The sequence below is a fragment of the Aristolochia californica genome, unplaced genomic scaffold, assembly GCF_029961685.1.
Source record: "Aristolochia californica isolate CCGP_79_NKW_82.1479 unplaced genomic scaffold, dmAriCali1.0.hap1 SCAF_9, whole genome shotgun sequence".
In the NCBI taxonomy this organism is placed as follows: Eukaryota; Viridiplantae; Streptophyta; class Magnoliopsida; order Piperales; family Aristolochiaceae; genus Aristolochia; species Aristolochia californica.
In genome coordinates, this window is record NW_027182290.1 from 1069267 (window position 1) to 1086524 (window position 17258).

At 38.9% G+C, this 17258-nt stretch overlaps 2 protein-coding genes across 3 annotated transcripts; both read right to left on the bottom strand.

Annotated features, from left to right (window-relative positions):
• Positions 1 to 1366: 1366 nt before the first annotated feature.
• LOC137941593 (7-deoxyloganetin glucosyltransferase-like) lies at positions 1367 to 3396 on the bottom strand. The gene is made up of 2 exons (XM_068787075.1): positions 2825 to 3396; positions 1367 to 2411 (listed from the first exon to the last, which is right to left on the bottom strand). Exons 1-2 carry the CDS (start codon positions 3318 to 3320, stop codon positions 1480 to 1482), a joined length of 1428 nt encoding a protein of 475 aa, XP_068643176.1. The 5' UTR covers positions 3321 to 3396; the 3' UTR covers positions 1367 to 1479.
• Positions 3397 to 4366: 970 nt separating this feature from the next.
• LOC137940525 (chaperone protein dnaJ A7A, chloroplastic-like) lies at positions 4367 to 15719 on the bottom strand. 2 transcript variants are annotated; one of them, XM_068785637.1, is made up of 8 exons: positions 15597 to 15719; positions 14774 to 14932; positions 11859 to 12000; positions 11635 to 11692; positions 7079 to 7121; positions 6021 to 6069; positions 5826 to 5909; positions 4367 to 5683 (listed from the first exon to the last, which is right to left on the bottom strand). In XM_068785637.1, exons 2-8 carry the CDS (start codon positions 14902 to 14904, stop codon positions 4847 to 4849), a joined length of 1344 nt encoding a protein of 447 aa, XP_068641738.1. In that variant the 5' UTR covers positions 14905 to 14932; positions 15597 to 15719; the 3' UTR covers positions 4367 to 4846. The 2 variants fall into 2 exon arrangements, with proteins under 2 accessions (XP_068641738.1, XP_068641737.1); XM_068785636.1 differs by having other exon boundaries at positions 4367 to 5686.
• Between the last annotated feature and the right edge of the window lie 1539 nt (positions 15720 to 17258).

Genomic DNA, 17258 nt, shown 5'->3' on the forward strand with positions numbered 1-17258 from the left:
ATGAGGGTAGAAGCTGGGATTTAAGAAGGGTCAGAGAGGTAGGGAGGATGAGGAGGAGACAGCTAGGTTCTAAGAGACTGAAAAAAGCCCGTGAACTGGCAAAGCCTCCACGTGGGGTCTCGTCACATATTGTCATTCATGAGCTGGATTTCATCTGCCAAAAGCTTTTCTACATCCTGGACGGCCGTGGGCCCCTCTCGCCTCCGCCAGCCCCTCATAAAGCCTGCGCTCGCCCACCTTGTCTCTCTCTCTCTACAGAATCAGAGTCAAATGTGAGGCTCTGATTGAGAGGCCAGGCTTGCCGCCGGGGAGTTGTTTTGTTTCTTTTTATTTAATTTTTTATCCTAGGAGGAGCTTTTTGTGATTATGTATACTTGAAGTGTGTTTATCTAATGCTCTTGATGGCATCGGATCTCTGGTTGCATCTATAGGAGGTTTCTCTACTGGGATTAGAAACTAGGGCTTAAACCACCTGCCCCTTGTTAATACCATTTAACGCTGTCAATGGTTGGGGTTTAAACCAAAATTTAAGACGGGGCGAGATTATCCCGCATATGGTTAGTACCAGATTGGTGAGTAGGTTGATGAAAGTTACATCGTGCATCGGATTCATCGAGCTAGGTCTGGGTATATTAAGAGGTTGGGTTTGGCTCAACCGTTTGTAACCAGGATGACCCAACCATCTTCGTCTCAAACCAAAGAGGCGTTGTGACAAACTCATGAGCAGGTAAGTAGTTTACACAATGAGTATGAAAGTAAGATGAAGAGCATAGAAGAGAAGATGTAGCCACCTTTAGATTATCCCAACCTAGAAAAAAAATTATTTCAACTAATAAACTCAAGATCTTTGTATTCACTAATCCATATAGGACTATGCATGTATAAGTCCTTCTTCTGTGGCTTTAGAAGGGGATAATTTGGCTGGAGTCCAACATATGAGTACCTATTCTGATACCATATGAAGGTGGATCGAACACCTATTCGAAAATGACTAGCTAACTTAGAAAATTTTGTAGTCACTAATCTATTTGTGATACTATTCCTCGATAAGGTCAATAAGAAAGTCCAAGAAGAAAGATGTAAGAGAACACTTCCATCCAAAAAGAACAAAGAAGAAGAGAGAACGAGAAAAGTGGTGTTGTGGAAGTTGAAGACAAAGGGGAAAAAACAAGCTTTATCTTGTTCTTTTTAACTAGCCTGGGAGATCACTCCAGTTTGACTCAAGAATCTTGACTTGTTCAACGTTGGGTAATTTAAAAATTAGGTATTTAGTTAATTAAAAAATGTTAATCAGTTATTTTGATTAAATTCCTTACATTTTACCACGAGCAGGATACATGTCACGTGCAAATATATGTAGCTCAAATTTAATTTTTTTCTAAAACACGTCCTGAGAAAGCCAAAGTCCACATTACTACTACAACCAAGAGCTGGAAATAACTAGCGAACAAAACAGAATTTATCCAATCTCAGTAATTTTCAGGTCTCAGCACCTTGCAAGTTCTTCAGCAACCTCTCAAAATGACCGTGAGAAGACCCTCCTGGTTGTGCAGCTTGCACGGCAATCTCCATCCACTCCATGGCTTTCTTCTTCAGCTTCTTCCCTTCCACTCCTTCCATCAATTCCCTCACCAAATTCTCAACTTCACTTCCCTTCACTTCATGGCACATCTCCATGCCGATTCCCCATATGTCACAAACGAACTTGCAGTTTGTCATTTGATCCGCAAAGAAAGGCCAACACAGCATCGGAATCCCATGACCGATACTCTCTATAACAGAGTTCCAACCACAATGAGTTAGAAATCCTTTAACTGAGGGATGAGACAGCACTTGTTTCTGAGGCACCCAGGTTGTGATCAATCCTCTACCTTTCGTCTCCTCGATAAATTCATCCGGTAAGCCACCAATGCTGCCGGTCACTAAATCAGGCCGAACGACCCAGAGGAACGGACACTTGCTGTTGGCCAGGCCCCACGCGAACTCAATCAACTGATCAGCAGTAAGAACTGCGATGCTGCCGTAATTCACATAGATAACTGAGAGAGCCACTTGCTTGTTGAGCCACTCCAAACACTCGTGATCTTCTTTCCACAAGTTGGATTTGATAGAATCCAACTTGGTTTCTGGGAGAGAATGACAAAGTTCAGAGAACGGTCCAATCGTGTACCATGTTCCCTTATAAACTTCTAGAAAAGCATCAAGTATGAGAGGTTCGAGCTCATGAACCGAGTGGATGATGATGGAAGGGGCCTCCAGAATGATCTTGATCTGTCGCATGCAGTAGTTGAACATTACATCATCAGGATCTGTCGTTCTGATAAAACTAGGGAAGTCTCTTAGACGAATGTTGGACATTCCTGGCATCCAGTCAATGGCAGTGTCGAGCAACCCATCGGTGAAGCAGCTATCTGTTGAATTTATAAAAAAGAGATTTTTTTTTATTTATTATTTTAATTTAAGTATATAAACTCTTATTTATAATAAAAATAATAATAAATCAATTAAAATTAAACTAACCTTGTACCGATTACACCCAAACTCTAACGCTTCAATATAAGTCATAGTATAATTAAATAACTCAATATAAATAAAAAATTAATATAATTAAAACATCTTTAAACATTTGAGGCTAACACTAGCATCTGCTTGACAAAATAGAAGTTGCGTATCCCTATTCAAAGGTTAGTCTTGTCATTAATGGAGAGCTGCTGGAAGAAATAGGATTAGCACATCCCATGTGGTCTGTGGATAACGATCCGGTTACTGTCATCACTTCGTCGTGGAGATTGAAAATGAGGGAGAAGAGAGAAAAGAAAGATACCTTTGAAAGGAACGTAGCCTCTCTTCATCAGCTCCTCGAAATGAATAAAGCACAGGAAACTGGCAGCGGTCATTGTCCATAAAACGACCACCCGGATTCCCATTTCCTCCTCCATCACACTTGTGAAGTTCATACCGGCATCAGAAACTATACAAGTCACCGGCGGCGCACCGAGTGGATCCGCGTTGAGCCTCTTCACGAGTTGCCTGAAGGGAGCGAGGCAGCTCTCCAGGGTAGAAACGAAGAGATCAATAACGTTCTGGGTGGCGTCCATGTCCGGCGAGGAGAGGCCATCCGGTATGGTTTCGAATCGGAAGTCTTCCAGCTCTGTCGAAGGTCCGACAGCTCCGGATCTGAGAAGTCGCCGCTGATTAAACTCCGTGTTGACGAAGGTGATGTGGAAGCCTCTCGAGTGGAGCAGCTTGGCAAGTTGCATCATGGGGTTGATGTGACCTTGAGAAGGAAAGGGGACGCAGACAGCGTGTGGCTTTCCCATGGCTGCTTTCCTCTTTCCTCTGTTAAGGAGCAACGAAGAAGCAGCACTCAGCAGGGACGGAAGCGAGATGCTGCCCTTTCATTTATAAAACGTGGCTTCCTCCAGTTGAGCGCTGATGAGCTCTATTTCATTGAGTACAAACGACGAAGAGAAGGTGGGGACGGCAAGAGGAATCACGGTGGTTCTGACATGCTTTGCCCTTGTAAGGATAAGCACTGATGGAATTTTCTGAGATGTGGGGCACAGAATTTTTAATATGAAATAAATCACTATATAAAAAATTCATATATTTTGTATTTAAAATTTAAATAAATGTTTTATAAATGATGGGCAGAGAGAGAAGATTAGAGTTTACCCTTGAAACGAACATAGCCTCCCTCTTTGAGCTCCTCGAAATGATTAATGAAGCACGGTGAGCTGCCGCCATTCACCGACGACAAGGCGACCACCCGGATCCCCATTCTCCTCCTCCATCGTAAATTATACAAGTCACAGGCGGCGCACCAGGTGGATCTCCTCAGCCTCTTCACGAGTTGCCTGAATGGAGCAAGGCAGTTCTGCATGGCAGAAAGGGAGAGATCAATAATGTTCTGGGTGGCGTCCATATCCGGGGAGGAGAAGCCCTCCGGCATAGTCTCGAATGGGAAGCCTTCCTGCTCTATGGAAGGATCGACAGACAGACAGCGTGTGGCTTTGCCATGGCTGCCTTCTCTTGGTGATCAACGAAGGAGCAGTGAAGCTAAGCAGGGACAGATGTGAGATGCTCAGCCTTTATCTCTTTATGCTCTCTCCTTTGTGTGGATGACTGGATTCAATTCAGACCGACTGAACTCCAAGATCTCAGGAGGATGAAAATTTGAAGATCTGTAGCCCATTTTTAAACATAATTAATCTGTTAATATTTTTCAAGAAAAAATATCAAGGAAATCCCTTTCTTAAAAGCCGATATAATTATCCCATCAGGCATAATTCTTTCTCCAACCTAGATGTCCAATTCGTCTAAAAATAGATTACAGTGAAGAGATTTTCTAAACGGCGTCTCAGCATGAAACAAAATGAATATTAGACATTGATTAAGAACCCCATGGAGAGTGCACATTACATTGTCAGGCTGAAAAGCGGCTCAAGAAACAAAGAGAACTGTTGCTTTGAAGATAAGAACCAAAGCTACTAGTCTATCATAGCTCAGTTACAGATTACAGCAACCACTCCAGAAACAAATTTGAGGGTCTGGGCAAGTGGTGAGAGGAACATCATCAAGCTTATGGCTATTTAGAAAATACATCTCTCAAAACTCTTCCGTTCCTTTTTTTCTTTTTCTTGATTAACGGTGAAATTCTTTCCTGACTAGCTATTGAGATAATGAAACAAAAATGTTAGCAAATATATGTTACTTTCCCTACATAAGCTCATAGACAAATCTAGGTTTCGAGCTATAACATTTAACACTCCTAGGTGACTCCTGTTTCATGAGGTTGATTGCCCACCTGACAGGGCAAGAGTAAGACCCACAAAATCAGTGTCCACTACCTTCTGCTGTTCGCAATCTTGTTCTTGCTTAAATTGGAAAGCTCTTCGATAAGCTTGCGTTCCTCTGTACCTAATCTCTTTGGAATCTCAACCTGGACGCGCACCAATTGGTCTCCTCTTGAATATCTCTTATCAAGAGAGGGCACCCCTTTTTTGGCCATGACCAGTGTCGTCCCTGGCTGTGTCCCTGCAGGGATTTTAAGATCCACGGTCCCATCTACAGTCGGGACCTTGATGGTTGTCCCCAAGATTGCATCCACATATGAAACCTTGCAAGTGTAAAGAATATTTGTCCCATCACGTTTCAGCACAGGATCTGGTAGGACATCGATAACAACAAATAGGTCACCCGGTGGACCTCCTCTTTGACCGGCATTCCCTTCTGACCGAACCCTTAAGTGGCTACCTGAGTCCACACCGGCAGGAACCTTGAGACTAATCCTCTTTGTTTTTGTAACACGCCCATCCCCTCCACAGGTTTTGCAAGGGGTAGACATTTCACCAGTCCCACCACAGGTGGAGCAGGTCATAATCTGTTGGAAGATGCCCAATGGGGTGCGTGTAGCTGATATGACCTCGCCTTGGCCTCCACAAGTGTTGCATTTGGTTGGCTGAGTCCCTGGCTTAGCCCCTGAACCTCCACAGGTCCCACAATTTTCAAGCCTCGTTACTTCAATCTCTTTTTCTGTACCAAACACTGCTTCTTTGAAATTTAAGACTATATTGTAGCGTTCATCATCACCTCGAACAGCCCGATTTGCAGACCTTCTACCACCCATTCCACCCATACCTTCAAAGAAGGTCTCAAAGAGATCAAATGGATTGCTGAAATCCTGCTGCAGTTTCCGTTTAAATCTCCATATTAGTCGCTAAACATAAGGTGGAATCAAGAACAAGTTTTACACAGTTGTTTTCAAGTTTCAGCTTTGCAGCGGGAAAAAAAAAATAAAGTATCCACTTAGAGAAGAAACTCACCCCCATGCCTCCCATCCCAGCACCTTTAACACCAGCTTCTCCGTACCTATCATACAATGATCGCTTCTCATCGTCTGACAAGACCTACAGAGCAACACCTTTTCTTATCAGAGATCAGAGGTTACACAATACAAGATGCTAGCTGAGCAAGATGATTCATATTATTGCAATAGAAAACAGTGACATAGGACTAACCTCGTATGCATTACTAATCTCCTTAAATTTTTGCTCTGCTCCAGGTTCTCTGGAATGACATATTAGAATAGATTTTGAGTCTCCATCAAGTTAAAATTCCGCACATTAATGTACACAGATTCAATGAGCAAAAAGGCAAATAATTATGAGAACATTGGGTGGAGCCAGTATCAACAGACAAGTAGTAAGAAACAGTTAAAATTGAAGACAAAAGCATGACAAAATTCAAATATTACAAAGAAACAGAGAGAATAATTCTTCATAAAAAAGGTCAGCAGGCAATTGCTCCTATTTTTGGTCCTAACAGGACACCAAAACAAAATGGCAAATTACAGATACTCTCAGTTGTTAACATGGCATAGAGTACGCAGAAGTTTCTTATTCACCCCACAGCAAAATTCATAACAACAGCAACAGATGCATGACCCATGCCAACACATGTTGTTGGAAATATAGTGAAGGGTTCCTCAGTCAGAGGTATCAAAACTAAGGAAAATACATTTAACCCAGGGTAAGACTGAGATAAGAGCTTCAAAGTAGGAGGCATAAGTTTGAACGATGTTTGTTTTGTTAAATACAGTACGTCGTCTTCCAAATAAAATGCAGAGAAAACATAGCAACAAAAACTAATTTTTTTTATGAGAAACAAAAGGTGAAACTTTCAAAAACAAAAAAATATCTGAATCAAACTATTTCAAACAATTGAAAGATTTTGAATATGTATTAAGACCATTTTTTTTCAAAGATTCATGTACACTCCAAAATGTATCAAGTCTTTAAAGTAGGTTTTATAAAATATTTAAGTTTTTACTTGTTTAATTAAGCACACATACATATAACTTGAAAATATGCTCTTAAGGAGCTTTAAGTTTATTTTATGAGGATGCAAACCTCGAAAAAGGCCTTGAAAAAACATGCAGATTCACTGAGAATTTTGACACAAAAGCACAAAAAAGAAACAAGAAGGTGGCAAAAGAGTTATTATACTAGTTGAAACAAAATTTATAAAATTCCAAGGCAAAGCATGTAACATATAAAAATAACAAGAACCAACTCACTTGTTGACATCTGGATGGTAATTCCTCGCAAGCTTCCGATATGCTGGAGATCAAAGAAAAATATCATTAATTAATCAGGACAATGTCTCTCCCAGATAGGTAAATAGCATTGGAGAGTATAGCCAGTAACACCAGTCTCAAGTCCTAAGCAGATTTCTATGTTCACGGTATCAAACAATATATATATATATATATATATATAGTGTGTGTGTGTGTGTGTGTGGAGCCAAGAGTAATAGATAAACACTAATTGACAACTACTGCAATACATTTCCATTGGCCCACTAAAGGATGAAAAACAAAATTAATGTCTCAGATAGCATATTATAAGAAAAGAAATACACTGGTCAACTAATGGCTAGGACAAGATGCCAGATGCAGAATGAATTGAATTCAAAGTCTTCATCAATATGGAAAAATTATTTATATTGACGTTCCAGTATAAGTTTGCATTAAGCTTACTATAGGTCCTCTACATAGGTTCATCATTAACACCATCATGCACCACTAAGATCCGTCCTGGTAATGCGACTCATAGGACAAAAGAAAACAGAGAATGGTAAAAAATGACATGAATGGAAATGGTAAGGAAAGCCTTGAAAAACAGTCATATGATCAAGGAGGACTCTTGTAGCTAAGGGTGGCTTCGAACCGAGCCGGCTCGCGAGCGGCTCATGTTCGGCTCGGTTCGACTCGTTATATTTCGAGCTCGAGCCGAACTCGAACTCAGAAATAGGCTCGTTTAGGTTAACGAGCCGAGCTCGAGCAGAGCCGGGTTCGGCTCGTCGGCTCACGAGCCGACTCGTTAATTTAACGAGCGGCGGGATCGGGGGTCTCTCTCTCGCCCTCGCCCTCGCTCTCTTCTCTCCCGAAAAAAAAATTTCGGTCTCTCTCCCGCCCTCGCTCTCTTCACTCCCGAAATTTTTTTTTGGTCTCTCTCCCGCCCTCGCTCTCTCTCTCCCGAATTTTTTTTTTTTCGGTCTCTTTCCTACCCTCGCTCTCTTCTCTCCCGAAATTTTTTTTCGGTCTCTCTCGCCCTCGCTCTCTTCGTCTCCTCCTTCCCTTCCCTTCCCTCTTTTTCCTCCGAAATTCCCTCTCTCGGCCTCCATCTCCCTTCTCCCTCTCGCCGCCGGTGCCCCTTCCGCTGCCGCCGCACCTAATCCTTCCCCCTTCTCTGCTTCTCATCGTCGTCGCCGTCGACTCCCATAGCGTCGCCCTCACCTCGTCGTACCCCAACTAGAGCGGCTGCTCTGGACCCTCTCCCGTCGTCGTCACCCCCCTACCACCGCCTGCTGCCGCCGTCAAATCAGCCGACCACCGCTCTCGCCGGAATGGGAACCCCCGGACACCTAAAGTTTCGGAGACCTAAGCTGAGGGGGGGAGATTATTTTCCCCCCTCGACACTCCGTCCCGCTCAGCGTGCGAACTCGCACGTGCAGTTCACACATGCGAATTCGCACATGTGGTTTTTATAAAAAAAAAAAAAAAAAAAAAAAAACTTGCAAATTCTATTCTCAACCTGTTTTTTGGACGATGCAATAATACGTAAAAATATAATGTGTTAAAGTTAGCATTTGATCAATTTTTCCTGTTTATTTTTTTATTTTTTATAATTAATCATGTACACAGTTAATTGGCTCACGTAATTATTGTATTAATGTATAATAAACAGCAATCAATAAATACTATAATATCTAATTTAATTAATTAATATATTAATTATACATTAAATTACTTATTTGTGTTGTAATCATGTTTGTTTTACCTAATTTGGGGTTTAAATATTATGTTTTAATTAAGTATACTATTATAAGTTATTCATTTTCTTGTTTTTTATATTTTTCTTATTTTGGGGCACTAACACTGGAAACTGTTTTTCAATGTATATGAACTTGTCCACACTAACACCAAGTTTGAAATTGAATTTCATGTAGAGGAATTAAATGAATTTGAAGCAGAAGATGAAGATGAACTTCAAATTTTAAGTTTGTTGACTAACCCCCCTTATAATTCTCATATCCACAGTAGTTTCGTAGTCATTATTTAGTGCTGGTGGTAAAGTAATAGACTCGTATAGTTCTTCCTTGGTACCAAATACATTTCAAACTTTGATTTGTGACACTGGTTGGGTTCGGACTCTTCACAGTATAAAGAAAAATCAAAAAGTGAATTTCTTTGATTAATTATTTATTACGATATTTTTTAGTTTTATTTATTAAAATTTTGTTTTATGATTACAGCCTGAGAAGAAGAGTGTAGAGATAATGCTACCAGCTACATGATTTTTCACGTTTTTCTCATCATGGTAATTTTAATATTTTTAATGACATTAAGTAACTACTAGTGGAAGAGTATTTTTTTATCTGACAATAACTAATTTTATTTTTTGTTTTAGTCATAGGTGGAGATTTTGATCAAGCAAGGATGTATATTATTTTCTAGCATAAAGAGAAATAACTATAGTTTGTAAATTTATAATGGATTTATAGTTTTTATTTGGGTGATTGTAAATTGATAGTGATATTTCATTTAATTTTGTTGTGTTTGATTATTGTATGGAATTTATTTGTAATATTATGCAGTGTATGGAGTGTTTAGACTATTTTATGGAATGTATAAACAATTTATTGGAGTGTTTATGGAATGTATAAATAATTTTATGGAGCACTTATGCAGGTATTATGTATGTTGATTATGCCCAATTTCATATAGAGATCATGTCGAATTTTATACAGGTATTATATATATAGATTATGCTTAATTTTAAGTATGCCCAATCTTATACATGTATTATATATATATATAGGTTATGTCCAAATTTATGTAAAATATATACATAATTTTATATATATTTTATTTAGTATATATTTTTTGAAATGTTTTAAATGTATGTTGAGGCTCGAGTTCGGCTCAAAGCTCGACTCAAACTCGTTGGGCTCGAGCTCGATAACAATTTTAGGCTAGAGATGAGGCTCGGCTCGAAGCTCGGCTCGAAATATTTAAATCAAGTTCGGCTCGAACATAGGCAGGTTCGGGCTCGGCTCGGCTCGATGCCACCCCTACTTGTAGCTGGACCTGATGACAATGCACTAACTTTGATGATAACAACCATAGTTGGGAAGGTTTTGAGATAAGATGTTGTCTAACCATGTTAGGGTCAGCCACAAATTGGAGGTAGAGGCGCAATCTAACAACAGACAGAAGTAATGAAGCATAATGAATGTGGATTTTGGTACCAATCCAACTTAGGGTAAAACTCAAACAATGCTGACAATGAGCATACTTATGATAAGGATGTCTCAACAATGTTGGGGATGAATACAAGTTGAAGGTAAAGAGTAACTTAAACTTTTCACTTCTTTGAAAAGCATAACAGTCCTTTCAAGAAAATCACAACTGTACCTTTAATTCTTAGGGACAACTATACCTTCTTTAAAACATAAACAGCAATACTTGCCAAAAAAGATTGGTCCAACATGGGGAAAAACTAAAAATGGACACAAGACGCCTTGGATAAAAACTAAAAAGGAACAAGAGAAAGTGATGAGGACACCCCTCATGTGCCACCGATTACAAGAGTCTATACTCGAAGACACCGGACTACGACAAGATCCACCACTCTGTGGCTAGGAAGTGAAGCATTTAGGATAGATTAGTTGTTATTTTATTTATTTATATTTTGCATTGTCCTTAGAGATTAAAAAAATTATTTGTTCAAGGGCATTTTGGTCTTTAGGGGTATTTTGCCATCAAGGGTATTTGGTCATTTTGAAATATCCCTACGGTTTTGAGTCTCTATTTAAACCCATGATGTTTGAAAATCAGGGCATTCAATGAAGTTTAAAATTTTCTCCCTACTATTCTATTTTCTTCCCTCCACTACTCTTGGTTCTCTACGTCCCTTCTCTTCTTCTTCTTTCTCACTTCCTCCTTTCTTCCTCTCCTCCTCCTACTTTCTCTTTTATCCCTCACAAATCAGCACCACATCGCAGTCACGACGCCCCTCCCGCATCAGAAAGGTACTGAATTATCAATTCCCCACTTACACATAAGAAACTAAATATTTTTTCCTTTTGAATGACAAAATACTAAAACATCAACATAATAAGTGTTTCACTTAAGTCTTAAAAATTACTTGGTTCACTTTTTTTATTATAAGATTTTTATGCAGATCTGCTTATGGTCACAACTTGGTCCCAAAAATTCAACCATAAATTAATCCTAGTGAAGACCTTTTAGATGAATCAAATTGGATTTGAATCTATAAAAAAAATGAAAATGACAAATCCCCACCCTATTGACACAGATAAATATCCTTTCATGATTCAGAATTTTAAAAGAGGACCTGCAGGGTGTACTTGAACTAAATCATAATATTATTCTTATAACATCAAACCAAAATCCAGTAACCAAATTTATTTTTCAAAGAAAAGGCAACAACGCAGGACAATTACAATTAGGAGTTGAGTAATAATAAGATGAAAGAAAGGAGTTCTATCAAAAGAATTAAAGCACAGGTCTGTGACAACACGAAGGGGCAAGAAGCTAGTACATACCACTTTTTATCTCAGATTTATTGGCATTTCTTGATACTCCAAGGACAGAATAGTAATCCTGTTGATAATAAAACATAATGAAAATTTGATATTAGCAGAGAAATGTCATGCAAATAAAATTATTTCCAGGAAATCAGCTTAAGACGAGAACTAAAAGGTGCTACCATTCAAATGAAAAAAAAAAGAAAAAAAGAACTGTTAAAAACAAGAATGGCTATGCTCACACTGTCAGCTCTGACAATGAGCCGTGATCCCCTGCGTCGATGAGAGATTACAGATGACCCAGTATTAAATAGTGCACATATGGAATCTTCTGTAAACAAACTTGAATATGAAGATGCCATATACTTTTCTTTGCCTGAAATCCTGCATGTTCAACATCATGATAAGAATACCACAATGGCCATGAAATTCATAAAGCAGATAAAACTGTAAATTTTAAACAAACACAGTAGTGATTTAATAGTCACAGAAACTCTAGAGAAAAAGAGAACAAAGAAACTGTAGATGGCACTTCTGATAGAAGCATTGACCACTAAAAAGAGCACTCCTAAAGAAACCAAAAGAACCAATAATTTTGAATGTGTAACCTGGGATGAATGGTTATGTATACACTATAAAAACTAAAACTACACTTAACCTTGGTCTGAGGCAGGAGAACTTGATCAGAACATGCCATTCACAAAAGCTTGGTCAGGGATCATGAGCAAGAGTTCATTATCTGGATAAAACTCTTACTACTTGCTCCTCGGAGATAGTCAGAGAACTATTATTATTGACTCAGAGATACAATTATTTGCTCATCACTGAAGATAGTAAGAGAACTCTCATTGTCTTAAGCCTCCAGTCCATGTGTCAGAGTGGTTCCGTCCACTCTTGTAGGCGGTAGCTTTCCGCACCTAACAGATCAGTCTTTTGGGTGTATTGGCTAGCCGTTGTCATGGTATCAGAGTTGGGCACGCACTCTGATACCATGACAGCAGCTAGCCAATACACCCAAAAGACTGATCTGTTAGGTGCGGAAAGCTACCGCCTACAAGAGTGGACGGAACCACTTTGACACCCACCTCGCCCATTCTTGACCGCCTCTCACAGGATTCGAATGCGGGACATGGCGTGCCCAGCTCTGATACCATGACAGCGGCTAGCCAATACAACCCAACAGACCGATCTGTTAGGTGAGGAAAGCTACCACCTACAAGAGTGGACGGAACCACTCTAACACCATGTACCCCTGAAACAAAAATAGTTGTTGATGCCAATTAACTAAAAAGTAGAACTCCTCATCTGGCTTTTCCTTGCTTTGCAAACAAGCAAAATGTAAATGCTAATATCAGCATTTAAACATATATATATATATATATATATATATGTACATGCTAATATCTGCTGCAATATATATAATTTGCTGATATGGCCAAGGGGGGATTCTCATTCCCCTTCATTTTAGGGTGCGGGCCTTCTTCTCTAGCTGGATTCCTGTTCACTTGATTTTCTCTCCACTCAGAAATATATGAAAAATTTTGTGGTCTCTCGGTATCCACGTCCAAATTTTGGGGCTTTAGAAGGAGATCGGTAAAGGAATCACAAAAAGAAATTATGGCTTACTACTATTAGGGTGGTAGGGATAAGACTTAATCGTGGGCAGGCAATGGGCATAACATCGACACATCACACATAAGGTGATACATATCCGACTACTGGGGGCATTATGTCACAACCCCTGTAATGTCGGTCACACTGATATAAATACATAATGTTTGACATATATATAACTCAAACATTACAAGGGGGTGCCTCACAGATTACCTCACATAAACGTCCAAGACATATCCAGCTTTTTACAACCTGAAACATTTTGGAAAACCAAAACACCCATCCCTGGACTTTATAGACCACCAAAAAAGTGTTGCTTTATTTTCTGGAGAAAACTTCCTACTTCCCCTTGGTGACATTTCCTAAACACGAGTATTTCTCACAACACAATCCAGGCTTTGCAAACACAGGATCAACAAAAATATCTGAGAAGGCCTCTTTTCTGTCCCAATGGATGCTTGGCTGCCATGGTGCTGGTAACTTGACCAAATCTTCTTATTTAAGTTGTATAAGAAAAGATACAGCCAGTTTTTCTGTTACTCTGAAAGGATCTATCTGAGACGCGCAGGTATTTATCTGGCCAAGTTATTTCATAAGTGTTACAAATCAACAGAAGAATGAACAATCATCTGACCCAGCTCCAGAGCCTCATTACCTAAGCAAGTGAGGATTGTGCCCTTAATAAGGTAGAGCTGACAGTTCATGCACTAACACTGAGATCTCTTTCTTCCTGGAAAGAAGTAGCAATTACAACCAGGAGTGATGTGGCAATCACGAATTGTCAAGATTCAATCCTCCTAAAAACTCTATAATATTTTAATATCCTTTTTACTCACCAAGGCTTCTTTAGCATGCGGCGCGCATTGTATAAATGCAACAAATATGACATGCTCCCAATCCCTTTAAATTTGTTGTAACTACTTGGTTTTTTAGGAGTGACTTCTCTTAAAACGGAATTTACTGGTAGCTCATTTAGTACTGATCCCTACTCCAAACCTTTATATCCTTGAATCAAGACCTAGTCCACCTATGCAAGATCAAAGCCTTGAACACATCCTTATCAAATCCACTCTATTGCGGAGCAGTTGTTTTCACTGGGGACTTAGCAAGTTTCTCAAGGGGTAAGAAGCGCTGCTATGGACTTTCAACTCATAGTTTCAGTATCTTGTCCATCCAAATGACAAAAGACAAATCATTGTTTAGAATTTCGAGTCATATCAACAGGGGTACCTGATATGTTTTCTCAATATTCTGTCTCTCCCACATTTCTATTACTGTCTCTGTGGGCTCCAAAGTCACTCAATCACCATTTCTAATAATAAAATAAAACCACACCCAGCCTGACGGCTTTATCCAATTAGTTGACGGTCATCATCTACTTGCCAATATATAAGTTTTCTTAATGATATTTCCAGCATAAAATTCAAACACAAGCTGTACCAAATTCAAAAACGTTAATGAAACAGAAGCAGTATTAGTGGTATGAGAACTAACATAGAGATATTCTAGTCACATTCCTATAGGCTGTTTCAGAAAGACTTACCCAAGTTGGGAATTAAGGAAATTATTTGTTTCATAACATGCTACAGGTCGTGCTGATGAAGATCTTGACATCACTTGAGGACGAATTCCCCATTGAGCAACCCATGTCCCTCCACAAGGTATTATTGCCATCTAATATAATTTAAGCGGAAAAAGGGAGCTGCAAATAAGAGTAATGTAAAAGCATGTCAAGTGAAACAGGATATTTTTCATAATATGCACATCAACGAAAATGGATGTCTTTCACAAACTAAAAGTCTTAAACAATCTTTTCTTCATTTCACTAGCATGAAATCAAGAGCATTTACTACTAGGAAGATCGACTTTACAGCTGGAATCGAAATGAGAAGCCGTTAGATGTTCCAGTAAGTACAATAGCTAGAGGTATTTACACAATTTTATGTTTTAAGCGACCACGTTATTCTCCACAAAAAAGAAAAAAAAAAAAGAGAGAGACGGAAATGAATTTCCCGGTTCATAGTTAAGTGAAACCATTGCGAGATGAACACGCACCGACCAAAAACCTAAGCTCACTCGATAAGAGTATGGTCATCACATTGAAAGCAATAAGAGTAACTTCTAGCTCAAGGTCCTCATATAAAAAACAAACACTCACATATTCCCACCTCAGGAACCAAAAACTCAAACGAGCTGAGGGATTCCAAATTTCCAACAAGACGTATTTTGAAGGTATTCAGGGGAAAAACCCCTATAAAGCATGCGAAAAACATCCAAAGTACGGAAGAGAGAGAAGACCACATCAGAGAACTTTTGCAGTTTCGGTTTAATGACACATTCGAGTTTTGATCAAGGGGAAGACAGACCTCTGCGTGGGTATTTTTCTTTCCTCTATGAGTCTCCCTTTTGCAGTAGGAAGCTCGGTTGTCCAAGGAGTCGCGGGAAGGGACGCCCTCGGCGCCTTTCACTCTCCTAGTCGAGATGAGGTAGCAACGGGAGAATAGAGAGAGTCTAACGGTGGTCTTACCGTAAGAGTATATACACCTCCAAAAACCGGTTGTGTGAATCACACGTGTGCGATATCTCCAGTAGTTTCTCAGCTCTCACGTGCTCAGTTTCCGTCCTAGCAAGTCCACTTAATGGTTCGATGAGTGTTACAGGGTTCGCCCGAGTCAGGTGTAAAACTGGCTAGGTCTGGCGGTAAGCCAAATCCTTGGCAATGTAGCCCCTAGAAAACTATTAAAAATCACCCAAGGCAAATTACAATCGATTTCTATTTTTTTAAATTTTTCTATTTTTTAAAAATTACCAAATTTAATATATGAACACGAGTTTTTCTGTATTGCTTTAGTAGAAGCCTATATACTGGGAAAATAATATAAGACACGGTAAGGGATTGTTAGTGCCACTATAAGAAAGCAAAAGGATAAGAAAATTATGTTTTTTTAACTAAATTTTCATTAAAAAATTAATCCCTTTTACCAGTGCATTCATGCCACAATAGGAAGTAATAGGGATATTAATAATTATTATTATATTTTACACTAAAATATAATTAATTTTATATATAATAAAAAGTAAGATTGAAGTTGTTAGGAATTAGATGCCTTAATTCTAAATAAATAAGAGTAATAATAATAATCGCAGAAGACAGGAAAAGTAAACACAAAAAACACAACAAGATTTGTAATCCACTATGAAAATGAAATAGTTTATAAGAGATATCACACGTACTTACAGGTGTTATTTTTCTTTAACCTCTCTCAGTCGCAACTGATGCTCCTTGGATGAATAATCCTCGTCAAAGTAATAAAAAAAAACCCTAACAACGATGCCCCTATATATCAAGAGAAAATGAGGGTACCTGAATTACAAGTTTGAAATCCCCAAACTACCCTTATTGACACAACATTCAATATATCGTGAACCCGCCTAGGGACTCCGCCACCAAACCCCCAAGAGGTTCAACCCCCACGACGACCTTACCAAAAGTAAAGTGTTAATTAGGCTCTACAACTTAACAAAAGTAAGAAGTTAGTAAAAGGGAAAGTAAGTTTTTTGTCCCTTAAATAAGGAGTTATTAAAGCATTGTTTGTTTTTTATGTTATTTATCTAGGTATAAAAATAACAACAAATAATATAAAAATATAAGAACATTTAAGATCCTTTTTATTTTTTATTTTTTGAATTTTAACGAATTTTCATACAGTCGATTTTAAAGTGAACTCTTAAGTTCTTCTAACCCATATATCTTTTTGTTATATTTGATCCTTTGACATATAATTGATTATAAGATAAAGTTTTATTAGTTATTTAAGAGTTATGCCGTGTCACATGTCTCAACAAGATCATGATATGGCTCACAGCGGAAGATACCCATGGACCCAGGCTAATCATTTAATCCACTTTTCAGGACGGGCCCCGTTTGAGGTTGAACGAACGCGACGAGGATCAGTCAAAAATTTCAGAGCAATAGTAAGGTATGAATGGCAGAATAAACCCTACTGTGTCCGTTCCATATGGTTGTA